Source organism: Harpia harpyja, unplaced genomic scaffold, assembly GCF_026419915.1.
Source record: "Harpia harpyja isolate bHarHar1 unplaced genomic scaffold, bHarHar1 primary haplotype scaffold_55, whole genome shotgun sequence".
Classification (NCBI taxonomy): Eukaryota; Metazoa; Chordata; class Aves; order Accipitriformes; family Accipitridae; genus Harpia; species Harpia harpyja.
In genome coordinates, this window is record NW_026293415.1 from 83,189 (window position 1) to 108,576 (window position 25,388).

General features: G+C 56.5%; 1 protein-coding gene and 1 non-coding gene across 2 annotated transcripts in view; one reads left to right on the forward strand and one right to left on the reverse strand.

The window, feature by feature from the left end:
- The first annotated feature begins 711 nt into the window (after positions 1 to 711).
- On the forward strand, positions 712 to 783 carry TRNAA-CGC (transfer RNA alanine (anticodon CGC)). Its single transcript has one exon. It is a non-coding gene; the product is annotated as a tRNA-Ala (tRNA).
- An 882-nt stretch (positions 784 to 1,665) lies between these two features.
- Positions 1,666 to 25,388, reverse strand: part of LOC128138545 (deleted in malignant brain tumors 1 protein-like) — a gene marked incomplete at its 5' end in the record, with an annotated part of 387,383 nt that continues 363,660 nt past the window's right edge. The window contains 8 exons of the mRNA XM_052779749.1: positions 1,666 to 1,754; positions 5,231 to 5,326; positions 6,076 to 6,213; positions 7,682 to 7,765; positions 7,897 to 8,211; positions 8,568 to 8,882; positions 9,875 to 9,941; positions 11,841 to 12,070. Of these exons, the coding sequence (XP_052635709.1) occupies positions 1,666 to 1,754; positions 5,231 to 5,326; positions 6,076 to 6,213; positions 7,682 to 7,765; positions 7,897 to 8,211; positions 8,568 to 8,882; positions 9,875 to 9,941; positions 11,841 to 12,070 (1,334 nt within the window). The remainder of the gene's footprint in view (positions 1,755 to 5,230; positions 5,327 to 6,075; positions 6,214 to 7,681; positions 7,766 to 7,896; positions 8,212 to 8,567; positions 8,883 to 9,874; positions 9,942 to 11,840; positions 12,071 to 25,388) is intronic.

The following is a 25,388-nucleotide window of genomic DNA, read 5'->3' on the forward strand; positions in this document are numbered from 1 at the left end:
CTTTGGCAGCTGCGTGTGTCTGGCCTGCCCACTTGCCTTCACCACTCACCTTTGTAACTGAGGCCCCACACATATCTTGGCACTCCCACTGTAAGCTGGCACCCACCCCACACCTGGAGTCTACCTGGCCATGGAGGCAGGGAGAGGCCAGGTCCCCTCTGCCCGGTGCTGGGCACAGCTTTTCCCTGGGAATGTCCCAAGGAGCTCTCTTCATGTGAGTGTCAGCCTGTGGCCTGGCAGGGGTGGAACTGGGACAAGGGCTGCTGGGGCACGGCTGAAGTAGCTCAGCTGGGAAAGCATTAGACTGAAGATCTAAAGGTCCCTGGTTCAACCCTGGGCTTCAGCAACGATTTTCTCCTGTAGATTTTTGCAGAGACTGCCTGCCTTCTTCCAGCCTGCCCTGGCCCTCCTCGCTCCTTCACCTCTTGCCAGAGCACTGCCCGTGCACTGTAGCTGCAGATCTGCAGGTTAGAATGAGCCTTCCTCTTGCACTGCAAGCCCCCAGCCTTCCCCTGGACAGGACTCTCCATTCAGTGCTTCTTTGGGGTGGTCTCCAGCCATCCCTCCTTCCCTGCTCCACAGCACTTGGCATCTCTCCTTTGCGGGGTCTCTGCAAAGACCCTGTCTCTCTCCTCTTTGTCATTCTCGATGGTGCACAGACTGCTTCCCTTGTCATAGACGCATCATGGGAGAAGAGCTGGCAGGCATCAAGGGGATGGAGCTCAGTGGAAGAGCGCCCGCTTCGCGTGTGGGAGGTCCTGGGTTCAATCCCTGGCATCTCCAGGGTTGGTGCTTTTGCCCTGACTGCCCAGCCTCAGGCAGGTGTGGGCTGGAGCTCGGGCACTGCTCCTCTCCAGGCCCTGTGGGCCTGCCCTGCCCACCCAGGGCTTGGCTGTGAGGTGGGGAGGGCTGTGGGAGGGCTGTGTGTGCTGCCTCTGCTGAGCCCCCTCTTGGAGGAGAAGCAGGCAGCTGTGCTGGACCTGAGCCCAGGTCACTGCCCTGCATCCACGACCCACTCCACCCACCACCCAGGGACAATGCTTGGCAGCAGACTGTGCCTGTGAGGAGACCTCAGGGAGGGGATAGACAGCAGCAGCACGCTAAAGAATCCTTTCTGCCTGCACTGAGACATGTGGTGTGAGTGTGCTGGTCCAGCCCAGGTGTCCTTTGCGACCAGAGCCACACTGCCTTGCTGGCTTTCCAGGGGTAAGGGTCTGAGATTGTAACGTCTCCAGTTGGAGATCCCACACCACAGGGGAAGCACTCTGTGCCAGCAGGTAAGGCTGTCTGGGCTGGACAAGCATGGGCAGGGCTGTTGGACTCTCAGCTGGAGTTTTCCTTCCACCATCGCCACTGGCTTGAGCAGAGCCTCAGCTCAGGGAACCTGGATCTGCTGAGGTCAGGCGCAGCCCTGCAGAGATGGGACTGCTGGGGCTGGTGCCCACCTCTTCTTCCTGGGGTGTTTGGTGACTCCATCCACCCTGTGCTGGTAGGATCAGGGAGTCACAGGTCTGTCCACAGCCATGCACAGGCAGTGAGGGCCAGGAGACGGTGCCTCGGCTGATCACAACCAAAATGGGGCATGAGACATGGACTTTCACTGCAGCATGCCCAGCACCCTGGTGAGCCAAAACTCAGAGAAATAAGGCTGCTCTCCTATGGGCTTTAAACAGCCAAGCTCTGCCCAGCATGGGGCCTGCAGTGCTGAGACTCGGGGGTCTCACTGTGACCCCCCTCAGGCAGGTCCTCGGGAGCTGCAGGAACAACCACAGATCTGGGCTACAGCGACAATCTTGCTTTGCTGCAGAGAATGGACCCAGCCTGCAGGGCCAGACTGTTCAGGTCCCCAAATGCCATGAAACAGGCTCTTCCTGCTCAGGCCTGCTGCCCCCCTCAAGCACACACAGGCCTGTGGCTCATCTCCCTAAGGAGGAAGAGGAAAATGTCTGCCAGGTGCCAGAGTAAGGGAGAAATATTACACCTGTGGGAGGGCAGAGCTGGCAGCAAGGTGGCACAGGACAGGCACTGGGTTCCTCTCCCCAGTCCCCACTTGGAGCACCTTGAGTCTGCACGTCAGTGTCCATACTGTCCCTAGCCCCCACCATCCTGTGTTCAGAAGATAACATTCCCCCCTTCTTTACTTCACTTTTGTACCTTCCTTCTCTGAGATGCAGGACTGGAGCTTGCCCCCATGGGAGTTTTCCAGGGGATGGAGTCTGTGTTTGCAGTGCCCCTGTATGTCACCCATCACCGTGGGGGTCTCACCCTGGGAATGCTGCTCTCCCATGGGGTTTGCCAGCAGGAATGCTCTGGGGTATGGGGCAGAGAGATATGTGTGCCTGGGCTTCTCCCAGATCCCCCCAGGATCACCCCAGGGGTGGAGGAGCTCCCAGCAGGGAATGGGGCAATGCTGAAGTGGGAAAGGATGTTGGCGACAGGCACCTCCTCCCCGCTTCTCCTCTAGGGCCAGATCCTGCTGCTTGCAGCAGTACTGAGCTCCAGCAACTCCCCACAGGGAACCCTGCCACAGACAGCCAATGCACCTTCCAGCCCACAGCAGAGGAGCCTTTTGGGGAAGTGCCGGAGGGGTGTGGAGACCCACCAGCAGGAGCAGGGAGGGCAGTTTGGGTGCCACGTCCTGCCCAGGTGTCACTGGCTGCTACATAAGAAGTTTCTCTGCCCATGGGCGCTGGGCAGGTGAAAGCCACAGCCAAGGGAGAGGAACCCTGGCTCAGCTCCCAGCAGTGCCTCTTCTAGGGGAGGGACACAAAATCTTCTCTGCCATGGAAACGTGCCCACGTGAGCATCCTCCCAGATGAGCCCTTCTCCAGGCCAGGGACTGGACCACGGCTTTTGGCTGTAGCACACATCTCCTGGGGATCTTTTCTCCTCCCCCTGGCCCTCCAACAGTGCTGGGGGAAAGGTGCCCCCGTCCCCCCCTGCTCCCATCCCTCATCTTCCTGCACACAAGTACCGTCCTGACACAAACCCAAACTGACATCCCTGGCGAGGCAGCAGGAGGGCAGGGGTGGGGGCTGGAGGAGAGCAGGAGGAGGGGGTCCCAGGGCTGCCGTGGGGCCTTACAGCCTCTGCTGAGGAAGATGGCAGCTCAGTGCCTTGACAAGAGTGCTCAGGGTCTGCACGGGCCCAAGGCAGCAGGAGCAGCCCATGGAGACTGGGGTCCTGGCAGAGCATGAGGAGAGGGAATCCCAGCCCCATGTGTCCCAGAAAGCAGCTCTGCACCCTGTGCTGGGGCAGTGGGGAGCAGAGCTGCCTCCTAACCATGGTGGGAGGTAATCCATGGGCCATGTTCCCCCCTGGGGCTGGCTGGGGTGTTCAGGGCACTGCGGCCACCTCAGGGCTCACTTCTGTGGGGCCGCAGGACAGGGCTTACCCTGACACGGCAGCTCCGTCATGGCCTCTGCACTGTGGGACCAGCCTGGGGCAAAGAGCAGCTGGGAAACCCTAGGGCGAGGAAATGGGTGCTCCCACTGCAGTGCATCACGGGACCTATCAGAGAGCCATTTTGACTAGAAACTGCCTGTGGCCAGTAGGATGGAAATGTCTCTGTCAGCAGGATTATTCCCCAGCGACCATGGGCTCTCGCAGCCCCGCAGCCTGACCCCAAGCCTGCTGTCCCTGCGACATGCCCATTCCCCACCTCCATAACTTTGTTCTCTGCTCCTCCTTCTCAGGCTCAGGAAGATGCCCTGACACTTGGGCAGGCAAGCACCAGCTCCGGGTCAAAGCTGAACACAGCTGTTGTATTATGAACAAAGATGATGCACAGCATAAAAATGGGAATAAAAATAGAGGAAACTCCAGGCGGTTTCTGCTGCCAATGGGACAAGGGACATGGTTCCCTGGTGCTCACGGCTCTCCCAGCTCCACAGACCTCTTCTCCCTCCTGGCTGCACCCGGCTGCACAGCAGGGAGGGGCTCTCATGGCCTGGGGCTCTGGGACTGTTGTGCACAGAGCTCCGGTGTCACAGCCCTTGTGTCCTCAGGGGGATGTGCCAGAGACACCTCTTCAGCATCATCATAGCCCATGCTCCCCAGGGACAGGGGCCACGTGCCTCCTTCAGCTCCAGGGACCCCAGCACTTCTCCGGGAGTGCAGGCTGGGCCCTGCAAGCAGCAAGGCAGGACAATGCAGTTCACCCCATGGGGTCTATGCATCATCTTCCTCCCTGCTCCTCACCACATTCAGCTCCTTCTCCCACCCCTAGTCCCTCCAAGGAAAACTCCCGGGACAGGTTCCCCCTTCCCAGGAGGCTGGGTTCTCAGGACAGCAGAGAGTTGAATGGCACCAGGGATGGCACCCCAGGAACCCGCAGTGCTAAATTTGCCTCTCACCTCTGGGGGCATCCCTGGGCTCTGCACCCTCCTCTGGCTCCCTGGGCATTTCCCTGCCTCCCTGCCCAGAGGCAGCATCCTCCTCCGGATGAGAAACCTCCCTGGCATCATCATAGCCATCCGCTGGGTCACCTCCAGGTGCGACAAGAACATCTGAAAGGAGAGGGGAGCTGGTGACAGTGAGAAGATACGTCCTGCGCAGCAGAGGATGGGAAGATGTGCAGGGAGACAGGTCTGAGACCCTGGTGTTGGCAGCACCACAGGAGACCCCCATGTCCTCCCCATCTCCAGCAGTGACACTGAGTGACACTTCTGTCCATCACATGTCTTCAGGGAGATCAACTCCTTCTTGCCTCTGTTACCTGGTGCTGATCCCAGACCATCCTCCTCCTCGCTGACCCCAGGGTAGGGCTGCAGCTGGGTCAGGGACTCCTCTGAATAGGAGCCTGGAGAGATGCACGGTGGGTATTATGAAGTGAGCCCCACTGACCTGGCTCGTAGTCAGTGCTGCTGGGGAAGGGGGACCCACAGAGGTGGGGCTGCCTGGGGAGGAGGGCTGGGAAATCACCCTGCCTCCCTGGGGCAAACCCTGTCTCAAAGGTGCTCCCAGAGCTGCCCTAGGACAGCCCCTTCCTTCACTCCACGGGTGTCAGATGGGGTGCAGGGGCAGGAAGAGAGGGGATGTCCAGCGGGACAGGCAAAGCTGGTGGGGAGAAAGCTCCCCTCCCAGGCCCAGGACCTCGATGGTCTCCCCACAGACCACGTGGCCCCAGCGTCACAAGGACCACGGGCCGGGGGATTCAGGGAATCAGCCCTGGGTTGGGGCCAGGGGAAAGGGTCCTGCAGATGTACCTCCAGGGATGACCCTCACCCACCTGAGCGCCCAAACCTCGCCTGCTTCTCCCACACTGGGCTGTAACCAATCTCCTCGTACACAGCCTCAGGGAACATCTCCTGAGCACTCCTGGAGCCTGGGGACAGAGGCAGGGCTGGCACAGGGACAGGCAGAGGGGCAATGGCATGTCACTGCGCTCCCCCAAACCTGTTCCTTGGGCCAGCCCAGGACTGGTCTGACAGCACAGCCCCACTGCACTGTCCAGGCACATCTGCCACATCCCCAGTGAGGGCAACATCTCTGTGGAGATTATCTGGGGCAGCATCCCCCTCCCATCATCCCTTTGGAGACAGTGGTCATGTCCCTCTGGCCCCAGGGTCATGCACCCCTTGTCTGACCCTGGAGCAGCTCCCATGTTTCCTCCACCTGGAGCTTTCCCCTATGTGCCCCATGGGTATAGAGTAGGGCCCATGTCCTGCCAGGGGGTGGGCAGAGCTGGGCAGAGGGGACAGCCTGGGGTCCTGACACCGCGGGGATGGACCCTGCTGCCCTGCACTCCTCCCATCATCTCCCTTGTCCCAGAGCCCCCCCAGCACTACCCAGAGCACTGCCAGCCTTGGCCATCTCCTCTCTGCTCACATATCTCCCAGCCCCGCTCTGCCATTTCTGCCATTTCTCTCCTCGCCCCATCGCTACCTCCCCCCACCTCTGGGTTCTCTCCACCCCTTGCTGCTGGTGCCCCACGGCCAGGCAGTCAATGGGGTGGTGCATGGGACAGGTGGCAGCACACGGTCTCATCCCCCCAGCTCTGCCTGTGCCCTTCACTGACACCCCGCAGCCCTTCCAGGAGGTATCTCCCCCTGGGACCGCTGTGGAAAGACCAACCTCTGCGCCCAGCCCTGGTGCTTAGTGCTTGCCCAGCCAGGAGGGCCAGGAGCAGGCAGAGAAGGGCCCCCAGGATGATGCAGATGATGACAGGCACTGAGACTCTCCTGCTGCCAGTCAGACGGCCCCGGGGGGAATCTGTGTGGGCAAGAATATGGAAAGGCCAGCACCAGGCCTGGGTGAGGTGGAAAAAACACCATTCCTGACGCCCATCACGCAAGGCAGCAGGGGGTGGAGGGCCCCAGGGATGAGCGATGGAGAAGCTTCTACCCTGATGAGTAAATTACAACCTTCCCTAGCCCCCTCACCACCACACCAGTGCCTTCTCCTGGGAGTTTCACACCTCAGCAAGGAGCCCCTTCCACCCAGCTGTGGGTCACAGTCTGGCCCTGGGGATACCCAGCCGCAGGGGGACATCAAGTTACCTGCTTGGGGTGGGGATGCTGCTGTCCTGGGTGTAGCTGAAGAGGAGGAAAAGGAGAGCCAGGCTGAGAAGGTGGGTGTGCGAGTACCGGGGAGCCTCCTCCCCAACACACTGTGTGTGTGTCTGTGGATGTCCCTGACACATCCCACCCAAATTGCCCCTCCTGTAGTGCTAGAAAGAGAGGCCAGGAAAGGGCTCAGTGACTCTGCTCCGGGTGGCAGGCAGGAGGGCACAGGCAGCCCAGGGGATAACCCTGGGGCTGCAGGGTCCCACGGACAATGGCCAGAACACATCCAGTTCCACCGAGGCTGCTCCCACTTGGCACCAGGCTCCTGCACTCTGCAGGAACATTCTTGCTCTTGGGAGGTCAGAGGCCGTGCCAGGACCAAGGGGGCAAAAGGTCTTCCCCAGCACCCTGCCAATACCTGAGCAAGGGGTCCCAGCCCTGCCACTCACCTGAGCAGTTCACCGCAGCATCTTCCTTATGCCGGCAAGCACCACCATCCCCAGGCCGGGCCCAGCAGTCCTGCAGAGACAGCTCTGTCCCCCGGCACTCCACCTGCTCCAGCCAGATGGGGCCCGTCCCCATCCCAAATGCAGCCTCATGCAGGGCAGACACCGCGGGGCCGCAGCCCAGCTGCCTGCACGCCACCTCAGCATCCCGCATGTCCCAGGAGTCGTCGCACACCGTCCCCCAAGAGCCACGGTGCCAGACCTCCACTCTGCCCGAGCACCCGTCCTCACCTCCCACGGCACGAATCTTCTCCCTGTCTGGAGAAGGCAAAGACCTCCCATGGCACTGAGACAGCAGGCAGAGCCCTGCCAGACAAGGAGCATCCACAGAGGACCAGCTCCCTACCTGTGCACCTCGTGGAGTTGGGGCACGGGGCCAGCGGGATCGAGGGCATTTCTGGGCGTCTCCCTGAAGAAGGAAACACTGTGGTGAAAGGGCTGGTTCGGGAGATGGTGCAGAAGAGAGCAGGACTGATCTCTGCTTGTGCCTCCCTCTGCCATCTCGATCACGGCAGCAATTGAACCCTGCTCATTGAGGGGACATGCACAGGACTGTGGGGGGACCCCAACTGCTCAGCCCCAAAAGGTCCCTGTTTAACAGAGCAGCAGGAGCGTGTGTGTGGAGGGGAGGCTCTTCTGAACCCTGTCTGGTCTCTTCTGAGACCTCACCTGCAGATGCCTCTGCCTCCCCCAGGCGCTGCTGGCAACCTGGGTGGCAACTGCTGCTGGACGTGTGTGGCTGTGATGGCTTTTCTGCCACCAGCAGCAGAAAGGACTGACATGGAAAGGAAAAGCCCCTCCAAGCTCTTTCTCTGCATTTGCCTGTGCTCAACAGGGAACAGGAGCTGGAGTGACACTGGGGTGCCCAGGTGGCTCAGAGTTACCATTGCAGGTGATGTGGATCTCCTCTCGTGGGTCTTCACATGACTGTGGGTTCCAGGGAGCAGAGGGACACTGCCAGAAGGAGCTGGTTTTCTCCCCACACTGCATGTTATCCAGCCATGTAAGACCAGACACATTGCCATAAGGCAGGCTTCTTTCCAGGGATCCTCCATCCCTGCAGCCCAGCTCCTTGCATGCCAGCGACACTGTGTCGAGAGTCATCAAGTTGGAGCAAATGCTGCCCCACGTCCCGTTGTAGAAAACCTGCAGGCGCCCGGAGCAGCCATCACTGTTCTCCAGCCTCAGGGCCACGAACTCTGGGAGGAAAGGCACCAAGAGGGAACAGGCTGGTCTGGGGCTGTGGGAGCCAGGACACCTCTGCACCCCCCAGGCCCACAGCTGGGTAGGGCCATGGCCAGTACGTCCCCCTTGCACCCAAGGGAAGAGAGAAGCCCCTGATGGACAGACACCCTGCCCTTCCTGCTAACCCTCGGGGATGGCTGAGCTCCCCAGGGACCCTCAGTGGGACCGAGGGTACCCGTGCATGGGTGACCACAGGACATGCTCTGGCAGGAGCTCAGAGGCAGCCATGAACAGCCTTGGCCATGCCCGTCTCTCCTTGTGTCCTGGCCTCCGCGAGAGCCAGGCTCCCACTACAGCTCCCACCACAGACCTGAGCAGATGACTCCCGCATCCTCTTTGTGCCCGCAGTCGTGCTGCCCCCAGGGCCTGGCAGGGCAGTCCCAGAGAGCAGCTTCGGCCCCAGAGCAGTTCACGCCATCCAGCCAGATCTGCCCGGAGCCTTCCCCGAACTGAGCGGAGCCGGCTGCCTCCACTGCCCCTCCACAGCCCAGCTGGTGGCAAACGACGGCGGCATCAGACAGGTCCCAGCCATCGTCACAGACAGTCCCCCAGATGCCCTGGTAGTAGATCTCCACTCTCCCAGCACAGCGCCCGGACCCGTTCACCAGCCGGACCCTCCGGCTCCCTGTAGTGGGCAGAAACCCCAGTTGCTGTCAGGGGCCGGCTGCCCACCCACCCCATCACCTGGGGGGCCCGTGCAGCGCCGCTCACCCCAGCAGATGACTCCCACGTCCTCCGCAACCCCTGCCGCCGGTGCACTCTCGGGCAGGGAGGTGTTGCAGAGGGCCAGGCTGGCCTCGTGCCCTGCGCACCGGACCCCTCGCAGCCCCACAGGGCCGGTCCCTCGCTCAGGCTTTGGGGGGTTGTAGGCTGTCCCTGCCTCTCCGCACCGCAGCTGCCGGCACACCACGCTGGCCTCCTGCATGTCCCACTGGTCATCCAGGACTCTGCCCCATGTCCCGTTCTGGAAGATCTCCACTCGTCCATCGCACCGGCTCCCTCCACCCACCAGCCGCAGGGATGCAAAGCCGGCTGAGCCTGGGGAGAGCAGAGATGCCACAGCCATTGGTGGCACTGGGGAGCATGGCATCCTTCAGGGAGCGGGGCGAGGGGGGATTTTCCCACCAAACACAACAAGATTGAGCCTTTTGCTGATGAGAAGCGAGGGCAAAACCTGGGTCCCCTCTGCAGCTCACAGCCAGGTCTGCTGCTGCTGGGGGCACCCAGGCACCTGCTGCCTGGCTGGTGGGATGAGGCTCTGCAGAGCTCTCTCTGGGGATGGGATGCAGTTGTCTGCAGCCAGAGGGATGGAGCACAGCCCTGCAGCCCTGCTCTGGCCTTGTCCCACAGTAGGAGAATGGAGGAGCCCAGGCCTGCTGGTGGTGCCGGGGCCTAAGCCACTGCCCTGGGGGCAGATGCCTGCCTCCGTTCAGCCCTCAGCTCTCCCAAAGTAGAGCGGTCACTCTGAGCAGGCAAAGCCCTCCAGGTGGCTCCTGGGGAAGCCAGGGTTTCTCCAGGGAGAAATTCAGCCTTGCACTGCCGTGGGACCTCTGCTTTGGGTGGCCACGTCACACACAAAGGGCAAATGGTGTTATGCAGCATTTTTCCAGCACTCACCTGCGCAAACGACAGCAGCGTTGTTCCCGTGGGAGCATGGTGAGGCCCCCAGGGTGATCACTGGGCACTGTCCCAGATGGGCTTCTGTCCCATCACAGTGGAATGAGTCTCTCCAGACAGGGCCAGTCCCTCTCCCAAAATGCTCTCCTCCAGGAACGGACTCAGCAAACCCGCAGTTGAGTTGACGACAGAGAACGTGGGCATCCGAGAGATCCCAGTGGGAGGCACAGAGGGTCCCCCAGGTCCCCAGCACCTGGACCTCTACCCTCCCTGCACACGCTGTGCTGCTGTTCACCAGCCTGAACCCTGTGTATTCTGGGGACAGAGGAGGAGGAGAGAGGGTGGATTGGTGCTCCTGTACCCTCAGTAGCTGGCGGAGAGGCTAGATGGACAGCATGCCTTTCTTCTTCTTCTGCACTATTTTCATGCTGCAGACAATCCCATCATCCCTCCTGTCCTCACACCTGGCCCAGCACGGTCCTTGCTGTGTTCCCCAACCCCTGGCACAGCCCTAGTGTTCAGCACCCCTCCCTGAGTCCTTACGTGTGCAGGTGACAACAGCGCTGTTCGCGTGGGTGCAGGGCTGGTCCCTGGAGGACCCTCTGCGGCAGGAGAAGAGGCGGGATTCATTCCCCACACACTGCAGCTCTCCATCCCAGATGGGACTGACCCCTTCTCCAAAGTGAGCTGGCCCAGCGACAGGCAGGGCCACGCCGCACTGCAACTCCCTGCAGACCACATCAGCAGCTTTGGGACTAAAATGTGAATCACAGACACTTTTCCACTGGTCCCTGTCTTGGATCTCCACACGTCCTGAGCAGCGGCTCTTCCCTTCCACCAGCCGGACAAATTCTGGAAAAAAACCAAAACAACTGGGAGTTCCCAGAGCCCTCTGGCAGTTAAATGCCCAAGTCTCACATCACCGCCAAGCAACCTATGACCAAACTGCCCATTGCACATTCCAGAGAAAGTTGTTGGGGGAGTGTTTGTGACATAGGCACATCCAGACCCCCACGCACCCCATCTCTACACAATCACAGCACTCATGGGCATGTGTCTGTCGCAGACTCACAGCCACAGGCACTCCTCAGACAAACTGCTCCCACTCAAGGTCCCCTGCGTGGCCTGGTGTGGTCTCCCCAGCACTGCAGTAGTGTCAGCAGTTTGGATCCAGGAGAACTGGCCCAGATGATAATGACTGCTGCAGCCTGCTCAGCCTCTGCAGAGATTGGGACCAGGCAGGACCATCACCCTGATGCAACCGGAAGCACCCCCTGATCCCAGGGGTGTTCCTGGGGTGTTGGAAGGTTCATTTTAGGCAGAAGATGTCACAGAGCACAGAAATGGTGCAGCTGCCATCATGCCTGGTGCCTGTCCAGATCCCTCTGATGTCTGCTCGGGGGGAGGGTGTCCTCAGTCAGGGACACAGTGCTCTACCTGGAGGTGTCCACAACCCAGATGGATGGCCGGACAGAGGGGCAGGAGACTCTCACTGGGTCCATGCCAGCTCTCAGAGACCAGCAGGCACAGATGAGGATCAGTAACTGCTGCCAAAGCCCCCATGACATGAGGCAGCACGGGGAACCATGGGCAGGCAGGAGGGCTTGGGCAGTTCATCAGTGCTGCCTGCACAGGGTCATGTCCCCACAGGACTACTCATAGCCCCAGGGATATCTCAGTACCAGCCTGTGCATGCAGTGGGTAGGCTCCCTCTGGGCCTTCCCCAAGGACTGGGGACATCAGCAATGACAGTCCCAGCCTGGCAGTTAGACCAGCATCACTGGGCCCTACTCTGGTGTCCACTTGCTGCTCCCTGAGGGCACAGCCATGGTCCCTTCACCCATCCCAGACCCAAAGGTGAGGAACAGGCTGTCCACTTACCTGAACACGTCACTCCAGCATCGAGAGTGTGTTCACAGTTATTTTCACCCCATCCTTTGTGTTTGCAGTCAGACAGGGCAGACTCAGTGCCATTACAGCCAACATCATCCATCCAAATGGGGCCAGATCCTGGCCCAAAGTGTCCATACTGAGGAGCTCCAACAGCAGACCCACAGCCCAGCTGCTTACAAACCACTGCCGCATCGGTCATGCTCCAGTAGTCACCACACACCGTCCCCCACTTGCTATTGTGTTTCACCTCCACTCTTCCAGCACAGCGCCTGCTGCCATTCACCAGCCTCACCTCCGCAGCCCCTTCAAACACCAACATGGGATGGGTCAGGAGAGTGCCAAACCCCAGCACTGCAGGTCTGGGGGAACCCCCTACCTGGGCTGGTTCAAAGGTACTGGGGCAGGAGCCCTCTCCCCTCCAGGCTGTCCCCAGTGCAGTGCAGGGGTCCCTTCTATCCCCACAGGCTGTGCAAGGCTGTGGGTGCCCAGTTCCAGCCCAGCTGGGTCACTCCCCATCCCACTGCACAAGGCAGCTCCTCCCACACCGACAGCCACCTGCCCCCCTATGCACACCCACCCACACACTGCCCAACACTGCACTGAGAACCCGCTACTCCCTAGTCCAGCACCCCCTCAACAGCTCCATGTATGCAGGCCTGCAGCTTCCAGCACCAGCCTGCACCTGCCCCAGCACCATCCAAACCCACCCCCACCCCCAGGGCTTTCTGGGTTCCCAGGGAGCACTGAGATGATTCTGAGGATTCCCCAACCCATGTCCCCTCCTCACCCCTGGGGTCAGCCCAGTCCCTACACTGGGCCAAGCTCCACAGGAAATATGTCTCTCTACTGTAGATGCCCCGGTCCCCTTCTCTCTGAGGGATCCAAACTGCTCTCATGGAGTCAGGGGGCCCCTGGACCAAGGGGGCAGTGAACAGCACACAATCCCTCCGAGGTACCCTAGAGCTCAGCAGTGCCCTGGGCATCTCTGGGTGCTGCCATCACCAGCTAGGCCACCACCAGCTGCAGAGGTACAGTGCTGGGGAAGAGGGCATCCCAAAGGGGTACCCCAGGACAGGGTGTCTATCAATCCAGCCAGGCACAGGCTGCCCTGAACACTGGAGCCCTGGAAAAGGAGATATTCTTGCCCACCCAGATGGGCACAGGGTCCATGGACCTGAGCACCTTCTGCCCCTCATCTCAGGAGCACCTGCAAAGAAACCCCATTCCCAGACAAATCCCAATGACCACACTGGTACCTGCAGGCCCTGGGCTGTGGGACAAAGGAGTCGGCACTTACCCCTGCACAGCTGTACCCAGAGGAGCAGCCACAGCACCTGAGGGGACAGGAGTCCCTCGGTGCCCATCCTGAGCCTCCTGCCCTGCCAGCACATCCCTGCTGCGCCACGCTCCCTGCCACGGCTGCTGGGGACTCATGGGGACAATGACGACGGGAGGGCAATATATCTCCGCAGATGCCAGCCCAGCTACAGGAGGAGCCAATCGAAGCAGCAGCACCTTTTTAGACATTATCGGGAGCGATCTCCCCTCCGACACAGCCCAGCCCTCCAATGAATTTCTCCAGTGCCATTCATGACCATATATGAGAGATGGCTCCGCTACAGGTGTCACGTCACTGTGGTGGAGGGCTGTCACAAGACAGGGCCAGTTGTGGGGGGGGAACAGGTTTTTTACCCCCTGAACCGTGCCATGTGGACTAGGAGCACTGAGCACCTCCTATACTGGGCATATCCGAGAGCCCCAGGTGAGAGTGTCCAGCCACCCCTGTGCAATGGAAATCACAGGCCTGAGACTGCAGTGGTGGCTGTGTCAGGAAGGGAAGGAAACAGCCCCTGCCCCTGCTTCAGACCCCGCTCTGCTGGGAGCAGCAGCTGGGAGAGGCCCTTAGCCCAGGCCAGAGCCCCATCCCAGCAGCGCTGGCTCGCCCCTCCCTCCCTGGAGAGCCCCACGGAAGGCCCCTTCCAATGAGCTGGAGCTGGGACATGTCTCTGTCCCGGCAGCAGACATGCAGCCCAGAGGCTCAGACACATCCCTGACTCTTGGCATGTCACCGAGGGGCCGTTATTCCCCGCGGCTGGCTCGGGACCTGTAGCCTGCAGGTGCACAAACCACAGCCCACGTGACCTCGCAGCGCTCCCCGTGCTCCGGAGGAAGTCTGTGGTTTCCTCCTGGTGCCGTGCCCAGGCACATCCCTGCGGTGCCCCCGAGCCACCCCTACCCCGACTGCTCCAGCCAGGGCTGCAGGGGCTGCTCCTTCGGCCTCGCAGACACGGGGCCGGGCGGATCCCGTCCCCTCTGATGCCCTTGTAACAGCACACGGCCGATCTGCAAGGAGCCCCGCAGCCATGGGGTGCCATCGGTGATGTGAACACTGCCATCCTCCCATGGCCACCGCTGTGTGCTCATGATTTATAGTGACAGTGACCTCACACCCCTCCTACTGCCACCACTGCGTGTGCCTGAGTTACAGTGCCACACGTGTGTGTGCGGTGTATGGACTTCTGCTAACGATGGTTCTTCCAAAAAGCCGTGTTTGGTCGTGGTCTGAATATTATTTTGGTGACACCAGAAGCACCTACCCAAGCTGTGTGCCAGCTCGTGGCCTATCAGCTCTCCAGGCACCAGTGACATCACAAGTTCATCCATACACAGCCATGTGCATACTCCTAGCCTATCTGCTACTCAGCCACAGGTGACGTCATGGTATTTGCATCTGACATGGGCCTGCTCCTGGCCTATTGGCTATTCAGACACCAATGACCTCAAAACCACTGACACAAACTAGGGGCCTGCTCCTGCCCTAGCAGATACTCAGGCACCAGTGACCTCACACGTATGTGTACACCCATTTGCCAGGTACTTGCTGTTGCAGTAGTCTGCCTCCGGTGACCTTACAAGAACCTATAAGGGCCATGCACATGGTCCTGGCCTATCAGCTCTTCAGCCCAGAGTGACAACACAAGTACATACCCAAGCCACGTGTCTCCCTCTTGCCTATCAGCTACTCAGGCACCAGTGAGCTGGCCACCACATAGCCACCTACTTGCTATCTGCTTGCCTGTGAGATGCAAAGGCACAAGTGACCTCACAAGCTCTGACACAAGCCACGCCCCTACTCTTGGCCTATCAGCTACTCAGTAATCTGTACCTATCAGGTATCAGTAATCTCACAATCACTTACACAAGCCATGTGCCAGCTCCCAACCTATGATCTACTCAGGCACCAGAGACCTCACAAGCACATACCAGCCTATTTTCTATGTGCTCGTCTGGTGGGGTGACCCCATGTGGCAGCCCCCACCCAGTCACTTGCTCACTCCCACCAGGGGGATTCGGGAAGAAAGTGGAAGGACAAAAGTGAGAAAAAAATCTCATGGGTTGAGATAAAGACAGTTTAGTAAGTGGATTACTTCTTCTACTTTGAAAAATGCCCAGCACTCCCCTAGTTCTATTGCTGACCATGACGTCATATGGTGTGGCATATCCCTTTGGTCCGTTGGGGTCAGCTGTCCTGACTTTGTCCCCTCCCAGCTTCTTGCCACCCCCAGCCTCCTCACTGTCAGGGCAGAGTGAGAAACAGAGAAGGCCTTGATGCTGTGCAAGTGCTGCTCAGCAGTAGCTACAATGTCAGCGTGTTATCAGTCGACACTCTTTTGACCACCAAGGCAAAGCTCGGCACCATAGGGGCTGCTAAGAAGAAAACTAACGCCATCCCAGCCAAACCCAGTACAATCTTCACACCTTATTCCCTCCGGTTTACATCCTGCTCAGGTCCTACAGGATTCAATACTTTTACTTCCACCGTCACCACCCCCTTCCCCAGCCTTTGACATGACGTACACACAGCAGACTGGATTTGGCTGGTGTGGCTCAGGTGGACCTGGACAAGTGCCAGCACACTCCTGACCTCTCCCCTCTCTCAGTCAGACAGAGCGGTTTGAAACATTCAATCAGGTTGTCAACCCAAGGACAAGGAAATGTGTATAGCACTAGTCTGCACCCCACAGTGGTCTTACAGGTAGCTGTGAGATCCCCCACAACCCCATGGGGAAAGGGAGTTCCCCACTACCACCTTCCCTCTCTGCTTGGAACCTCGAAAGCCGCTTTGCAGTTCCTGGGCTCACTGGCTAGTTCCTCTCATCCACATGGTCTTTTTGGAGATCCTCTCTGGGTCTTTTCCATATTGTCCCCATGCACGTATTCTTCTGAAGTTGGCATTTTGTCCTGCTTTTCCATGTTTGCAGATGGCGTTGCCTGTGTCTTGCATCTCCGAGGAAAGCTCAGAGTCTTCCCCAGTAACCCTGCATGGCCATCCTGCTGGGCTGGGCTGGGATGTGGGGGCCTCTCAGGCTGGTTCACAGGATACCGGTGTAACCGTCAGCAGCATTCAGTCAGCGGCAAGGTCACCAGAGGCAACGGTAAGTCTGCGGCTAAGCACTAGATTGAGGCGGACTGGGAGGTTCACGAGGCCCAGGACCCCCAGGGAAGAGCAGAGGGATCCATCCAGAGCCAGCAGCTCTCGCGAGAGAGGCTCACACAGTGTGGGTGTTGCCAGGGGGAACTGCGGGAGATTTGAACGGCCCTGAGGAGCGCCAGCGACCAGGAGCGCGGAGAACCGGGCGGGCAAACAGGGCGTGGCGCGTCAGAAAGGGCGTGGCGTGGCAGTTTGTGCAGCAGTTCATGCAGACAGGGCGCAGCCCCCCCCTTCCCAGCTCGAGAAGGCTACTCAAGTGGTGGGCATCGGCCCAGAGGGAGACCCAGGGATGGTTGCCACTCGGATGAAAGCCATTGCTAGGAAAAATGTGGCGATGCAGGCAGAGCTCCCATGCAAACATGCAGCCGTCCAGGTCTCTGGCTGCAGGGAGTGCCTGAGTCTATCCCTGATGATGGAGGGCAGCGGGGGCACCTCTCGTGTGAGGTGTGACCAGGTGAATGATCTGCTCAGCCTGGTGGTAGAGCTGAAGGAGGAAGTGGAAAGGTTGAGGAGTATCAGGGAGTGTGAGAGGGAGATAGATTGGTGGGCCCACACCCTACCATCCCTGAGGCAGGGGCAGCAGATGGAGGCTCCGTAAGAAGCGGAGGTTCCCCTGCCCCCTTGCCACCAGGCAGGAGGGCACCTAAGAGTTGGAGGGGAATGGATACAGGTCCCTGCTCGGGGAGGCAGGCGACTCCCCTCCCGGTCTCCCTCACCTTCCCAGTTGCCCCTACTCAACAGGTATGGGGCTCTGGAACTTGAGGACCAGGCCAGTGAAGATCAGGGTGTAGATGAAGCCCTATCTAGGGAGGTGCTTAAGCCCAGTCGGGCATCCCCACGCATTCTCACATCCTCTGAAAAAAGAAAAAGGAGGGTAATTGTTGTAGGCGACTCCCTCTTAAGGGGGACAGAGGGCCCGATATGCAGACCTGACCCATCCCACCGGGAAGTCTGCTGCCTCCCTGGGGCCTGGGTAAAAGACATTACCAGGAAACTCCCTGGTCTGGTTCGGACCTCTGATTATTACCCATTGCTAGTTGTGCAGGTTGGCAGTGATGAGATTGCAGAGAGGAATCCAAAGGCAATCAAAAGGGACTTGAGGGCACTGGGGCGATTAGTGGAAGGATCGGGAGCACAGGTAGTGTTTTCTTCAATCCCTTCAGGGGCAGGGAAATACACTGAAAGGAACAGAAAAACACACCCGGTTAATACGTGGCTCAGAGGCTGGTGCCATGGGTGGAATTTTGGGTTTTTTGATCATGGGGATGTTTACACAGCACCGGGCTTGCAAGCGACAGATGGTTTCCAGCTATCTCAACCGGGTAAAAGAATCCTTGCTCATGAGATGGCAGGACTCATAGAGGGGGCTTTAAACTAGGTTTGAAGGGGGTAAGGGATAAAACTAGGTGCACCAGAGATGAGCCTGGCGGCAGCATGCCGATGTTAGGGGTGGATTCGAGAGGCCAGCTCAAATGCATCTATGCCAACGCACGCAGCATGGGCGATAAACAGGAGGAGCTGGAAGCCATGGTGCAGCAGGATAGATATGACTTAGTCGCCATCACGGAAACATGGTGGGATGACTCCCATGACTGGAGTGCTGCAAGGGCTGACTACAAGCTCTTCAGAAGGGTTAGGCAAGGTAGAAGAGGTGGTGGGGTGGCTCTCTATGTTAGGGAATGTTTGGACTGTACAGAGCTACACGATTGTGATGACAAGGTGGAGTGCTTATGGGTGAGGATGAGAGGGAAAGCCAATAAGGCAGATGTTGTGCTGGGAGTCTGTTATAGACCACCTGACCAGGTTGAAGAGATGGATGAATCGTTCTACAAGCGGCTGGCAGTAATCTCAGAATCTTGTGCCCTTGCCCTCGTGGGGGACTTTAACTTTCCAGACATCTGCTGGAAATACAACACAGCAATGAGTAAACAATCTAGGAGGTTCCTGGAGTGTGTGGAAGATAACTTCCTGACACAGCTGGTAGGTGAGCCAACCAGGGGAGGATCCTTGCTAGATCTATTGTTTACGAACAGGGAAGGAGTAGTGGGAGGTGTGATGGTCAGAGGCCATCTTGGGCTTAGCGATCATGAAAAGATAGAATTCTCAGTTCTTGGTGGGGCAACGAAGGTGGTCAGCAAACCACCGCTATGGACTTCCGGAGGGCAAACTTTGGCCTCTTCAAGGCACTGGTTGAGAAAGTCCCTTGAGAGACGGTCCTGAAGGGCAAAGGGGTCCAGCAGGGATGGACATTCTTTAAGAGGGAAATCTTAATGGCTCAGGACCAGACTATTCCCATGTGCCGCAAGTCGAACCGCCGAGGAAATCGAACCGCCGAGGAAAACGACCGGCCTGGCTGAACAGGGAGCTTTTGCTAGGATTCAAGAAAAAAAGGAGAGTTTATTATCTCTGGAAGAAAGGGCGGGCAACTTGGGAGGAGTACAGGGATCTTGTTAGATCATACAGGGGGAAAATTAGAAAGGCAAAAGCTCAGCTAGAACTAAATCTGGCCACTATTGTAAGGGACAACAAAAAAAGGTATTACAAATATGTTAACAGTAAAAAGAATCCCAAGGAGAAGATCTATCCTTTAATGGACACAGAAGGGAACGTAGCCACCAAAGATGTGGAAAAGGCCGAGGTAGTTAATGCCTTCTTTGCCTCAGTCTTTAATAAGGAGACCAGTTATCCTCAGTGTACTCCGCCCCCTGAGCTGGAAGGTGAGGATGAAGAGCAGAATGTACCCCCCTTAATCCAGGAGGAAATAGTTAGTGACCTACTATGCCATCTGGACACTCACAGATCTATGGGACCTGATGGGATCCATCCAAGAGTACTGAGGGAACTGGCGGAGGTCCTTGCCAAGCCACTCTCTATCATCTGTCAGCATTCCTGGTCAACAGGGGAGGTCCCAGAGGACTGGAGGCTTGCCAGTTTGACTCCCATTTACAAGAAGGGTCGGAGGGAGGATCCGGGGAACTACAGGCCTGTCAGCCTGACCTCGGTACCGGGGAAGATTATGGAACGGTTTGTCTTGAGAGCACTCACATGGCAAGTCCGGGACAAGCAGGGCATCGGGCCCAGTCAGCATGGGTTTACAAAAGGCAGGTCCTGCTTGACCAACCTGATCTCCTTCTATGACCAGGTGACCCGCCTAGTGGATGAGGGAAAGGCTGTGGATGTTATCTACCTTGACTTCAGCAAGGCCTTTGACACTGTCTCTCATGGCATACTCCTTGAGAAGGTGGCGTCTCATGGCTTGGACAAGTGTACTCTTCACTGGGTGAAAAACTGGCTGGATGGATGAGCCCAGAGGGTTGTGGTGAATGGGGTGAAATTCAGCTGGCGGCGGGTCACGAGTGGTGTCCCCAGGGCTTGGTGTTAGGCCCCGTTCTCTTTAATATCTTTCTCAATGATTTGGATGAGGGGATTGAGTGCACCCTCAGCAAGTTTGCAGATGATACCAATTTGGGAGGCAGGGTCAATCTGCTTGAGGGTAGGGAGGCTCTACAAAGAGATCTGGACAGGCTGGATCGATGGGCTGAGGCCAATCGTATGAAGTTCAACAAAGCCAAGTGCTGGGTCCTGCATTTCGGTCACAGCAACTCCATGCGGTGCTACAGGCTTGGGGAAGAGTGGCTGGAAAGCTGCCCGGCAGAGAAAGACCTGGGCGTGCTGGTTGACAGCCGGCTGAATATGAGCCAGCAGTGTGCCCACGGGGCCAAGAAGGCCAACAGCATCCTGGCCTGTATCAGAAATAGTGTGGCCAGCAGGAGCAGGGAGGTGATTGTTCCCCTGTACTGGGCACTGGTGAGGCCGCACCTCGAGTCCTGTGTTTAGTTTTGGGCCCCTCACTACAAGAAAGACATTGAGTTGCTGGAGTGTGTCCAGAGAAGGGCAAAGATATTGGTGAGAGGCCTGGAGCATATATCTTATGAGGAGCGGCTGAGGGAGCTGGGGCTGTTTAGTGTGGAGAAGAGGAGGCTGAGGGGAGACCTTATCGCTCTCTACAACTACCTGAAGGGGGGTTGTAGTGAGGTGGGTACTGGTCTCTTCTGTCAGGTGGCTGGAGATAGGACGAGAGGAAATGGCCTCAAGTTGTGGCAAGGGAGGTTTAGGTTGGATATTAGGAAAAATTTCTTTACTGAGAAGGTTGTCAGACATTGGAATAGGCTGCCCAGGGAAGTGGTTGAGTTACGATCCCTGGAGGTATTCAAAGAGCACGTAGACGGGGTACTCCAGAACATGGTTTAGTGGGCATGGATGATGGTTGGACTCGATGATCTTGAAGGTCTTTTCCAACCTAAATGATTCTATGGATCTATGATTCTATGTTGAGGGCTTTCAGCCTTGCCAGAGCCCTCAGCTGTCTCCACACAGGAAGTCCTATGGTGTCCCACACCTGGTCAGGTCCTTGCTGGCCCTGGTGTATGGGCTGATTCTCCCCCCAGCGCAGGACTGGCCACTTCTTTTAAAACTTCAAGAGGATTCTATTGGCCAAATCCCAGAGTTTCTCAAGGTTCCCCTTGAGCGAAGCTCTGTTTTGTCAGCTGTTAATGTTTGTGTGCAGATGGAGCACCCTGATGGAGGTGTCTCACACAAGATAACAGCATAAGGAATTGCAGGGCATTACAGACAATTAAAGGAGGTACTAGCTCAATGGAATTTCTAACCCACGTGAGAACTACTGTGACAACCATCTCCGAAACAGCAAAGGGGGACACAAAGCAAGCAAAGCTAGGGCCAATGGAGAAATGGTAAATGAGAGTTGGGCTGTCTGCATGCTAGGCTGTTTAGTGTAAAATGAATACCTTTTTAGACACACAGATGTTGACGCGGAAGTCACGGACACTGCACACAATCAATATGATCAAGCAGATGCCACTTTATTGCCAAGATAGCTCGGTTTATATGCTCATTCTAGTTATTGTTCACGCATAAGCAAATTAGAGATTGGTTAGCATGTGCTGTCCACGCGCCTAGTTACACCTAATGATTGGTTATATCAACACTGTACATGCGCATAAACATAAGGCATAATTGGTTGTATTAACTAAAACATGCAAAGCTTGTCTCAGGCTAATTGGTCAAGATAAGCTGCCAAATTGAGGTTCTTTGTGCCAAGTTCCCTTTATCGCGGAATGCGCACCTGTGTTCTTCTAATTGGCATATTTCTTTTTTGGTCTTCTTGTTTATTCTGTTCAAGGCCTTCTAAAGGCGTCTGGAATGCTCTTGCAACCGTTAGCTAAATATGTGTCCACAAGCAAAGCGTCCTTGAAGCCTGCTGCCTACAAAACATCCTTAGCTCACAAATTGATCAATTCCATCGTGTCTGGATTGTTCACTATGTGCCCATTACTTTCCAAGTATCCCACACACAGACAATATGGATCCCTCCAAGGCTGGTCGTAGACATGCTGTCTAGCCACTTAGACACTCCATCTATCTGCCTTTTACATCCCTGACCAGTTCTTCCATTTTGAAAGTATGAAGTCCTGCAGGCCACCTCACCTCATCGCCTCCTCTGTCACCCTAGTCAGGAAGACATCATCAACGAGCTCCAAAAACCTCCTGGATGGCTTTCATCTCGCTATGTTGCCCCTTCAGCAGAGGTGGTAGGGATAGTACAAGTCCCCCATGAGGACCAGGGCTACAAACATGAGACTTCTTCCTGAAGAAGGCCTCATTTACTTCCTCTTCCTGATCAGGAGGTCTGGAGCAGACATCCACCCACCACAGTATTGCCCATGTTGTTCTGCCCTCTCACACTGACCCTTCAGCTCTCAGCTGACCCATTGTTTGTCGCCAGGCAGAGCTCCACGCATTGCTGCTGCTCTCTCATGTAAAGGGCAACTTCCCCTCCAGGTCCAGAACTATGGCCTTACCAGTACCAGACACCTAATACCCTACAGTTTTCCCATGAGGTGGTTTGGGCCACCTTGTCCTTCCAGTAGCCAAGTTGCAGACCCTCTGGGTTCTCCAGTGTCCAGTCCAGACTTAGGGTCTCTAAATACTGGGCTCCCAGGCTGCTGCTTCTACTCACTGGATGCTCTGGTTTGATGTTTGCTAGTGGTTATGCCCACTGACGTACACAGCAATGTTATATGGGTGCTCTCCAATCGCTGTAGTTTCTGGGCTCCCGAAGAACAGGAGCCTGTATGACTTACGGTTCCCACTCCGGTGGCTGGCCATTGGACCTCCATCCATACGCAAAACCAGAGATACTGCTCACCCCAGAAAATTGTGGGAAATTGGAGTTTAATAAGAACACAAGACAGACTGGGGTGACCAGTTGCAGGGCATGGCCAGACAAGTTTACTGACTGGCCACCTCTTTACATGTGATCAGCTCCTCTTATCCCCTTTTCTGTCAATTTTCCCACAATTGTTCCTCCCCAAACCACCATGATCCCTCCCTCTCGCTGCCCTTGATCCTTTCCTACACATTCCACAGGAAGTCTTGCACAATCCCCAAATGCTCTTTCTTGCATCCCATCGTGAGGCTCAGACACGCAGAGGCAGAAACCCCCACCCTCAGTATGCAAAGTTGTCCTGGGAGGCTCTCCCATTGACCCACCTGCTGAGTCTCACACCCAAATGTCTTGGACCTGTCTATGACAGAAAGGTTCTCCATTTGGGTTTTAAATTGTTTCTCTGAAAACAGGGTGATTTGTGTCCTAGAAATGGCAATTCTTTATGTAGATGGAAGTGTGGGGCATTTGGTCAGATCAAAATGCCTACATGGGCACGTGTGAAACAGAGCAGACTATTTGACCCCCACCCGACCATTACCAAGTCCTGATTCCTTGAAGCATTTAGTAGCACTGACCACACACGAAAAGGACCATAACATCCATCTCTCTGGATAACTGGGTAAGTCTTCTTCATTCCCGTCTGCCTATGTTTCTGTGTTTCCTCCCTCGAAGGCTGTGTCATACACACCAGCTCCAAGACTTCAAAGGAACTCAAGGGACACAAATGCAAGCCAGGCCAACAATAGCTCTCTATCAAAGCTTAAACCACAACAAGCAAGCAGCAGTTGATTCAAGACATCCTAAAGTATTTGAGTGTACATCACCTCTAGGATGCCTACAGAACTTTTTGATGCATCCTGTCATTTGGACGTTGTTTCTGATCCTCTTTGGTGTGCTGCAACTGTGGAAAATGAAGGTGCTCCTCCAGAGGGTGGAATTGGTGTCACATCATGCCAGACAAAGAACACCTCAGATCATGGCCCAGGCCCCCCTCCTCCGTGCCAACAGAACTGAAGTCCTTGTCATCTCCACGGTGGCTGCTGTCTCTTCCACTGAAGCCCTTGCAAGGACACCGGTTCCTTACAGCCCTAGGCCCTTGTTCCCTCCTCACTGACCCCCAAAAGAGCCTGGGAGGTGTCCTACCGCTGTCCTTCACTCGGCATCACACCCCCCCCCATCAAACTGCTCCCGGGAAGAGCTGTAAGCATCCCATGAAGGAAAGGATCCCCCTTCCCAGGGGGCTGGGGCTCAGGCCTTGGCCATCCTGCTTGCTGAAACACATTTAGGGCTTTCACAGCCACCTCCACAATTGATCTGCCACCTGTAACCAGTGTCTCTGACTTCCTGTTTCACCAGCCCCCAGGTGAAACCTCCTTGTCTGGTCATTCCCTCCACGGTCTCTTCAGTGGTGTTCCTCAGTGGAGCCCAGTAACACCCTCAGAAACTTGCAAGTTTGATGCTGACTTTTACTTCTTGAGAGGCTTGTTCAATCTTTCAGGATCTGCAGTTCAGGAACTTGGCACCAGAGGGCTCATTAACATGAAAACTCCCTAACGAGCCAAGGCTCTGTGCATAATTTTCCTTTAGGTCTTCAATTCTTATGTGGTTAATAAGAGATTTCAGGAGTGTAGTCAAAGTGGAAAGATTTCAATACTAAACAATAAGAAAGAATTCTTTTTTTCCCCCCACTTTTCTTTATTTTTCTGCTCATGCACCATGTGATATCAGAAATCCTCAATTCATATTGATCCTCCTAATGGAGTTTGAATGTATACAAAAATCAAGACCCTTTATGTCTCTAATAATCTATGGTCATTCTTCATCCCTACCCCCAGCCCCACCTTTCCTCTCAACCACCTGGCACTTACAGCAGCCTTGTTCAAATCTGAGCTTTCTTCACTGAAGTCTGTAGCTGCATGTTTCAGCCCGTGGGCACCAACTCCCTCCTGCTTGGAGAACGAGCTGCACACAGACACGCGGTGATGTAATACACTCAACGGCTGTATATTAAGTCCACGTTACCTCCTCTGAAGTCCACTTCCCACAGCGGATAGCCTTAGATGAACAAAAACCACATTTTTGTGTAAGCAGAGATCCCAGGACCCCCCAAAACACTCCCTGCCCTGGACTCTATCTGTCCATATCCGCTCTTTGCACACAGCAAGTCACACATTGAAGTCACGAGCTCCCCTGATTCACAGAGGGGGAAAAAAGAGACAAAGTGAATGAAATGCTCTCTTTTGAATAGGCAACCGGGCACTAAGCCCAATGTATCTGGGACACAGGAGCGTCTTCAAGCAGACTCTGCTATACCTAGACCCACTCATTTTTCATTCCCTGCAGGGTAAAGTACCTGTGACTCCATTGTCAGCAAAGGCAGAAATGAGAGTGATCCCTTCTAATGTTGGACACCTCGGGTGCTGTTGCCCAGGCTTCCTTTTCTACCCGTATTAGGTAGTCATCCATTACGATCCAAAAACCCCCATGGCACTACATCTAGCTGAGGCTTGACTATCTCCATTGTGGACGTCCCACAGCCTTTCTGGGTGCATGTTCCCAGTGCCTGACAGACCTTATAGTGCAGATGCCTTTCTCTTAAGCCTGGTCAGAATTTCCCATGGCCCAACTTTTTCCCATGGCTTCTCATCTTTCCACTGTGCACACCTGGGAAGAGTCTGACTCATTCTCCTCTGCACTATCCCATAAGCTAGCTGTAGACAATGACAGTATCCCCCCTAGGCCAGCCTTGAATTTCTGACATCCTTCTCTTTGGCCCAATGATATCGACCGGTCTTCAGCAGACACCCCATTTCCAGCAGTTGGAGGGTGTTGGACTTGTGGGCTTAAACCTGTGTCTATAACCGCCGTGCTCATCCCCA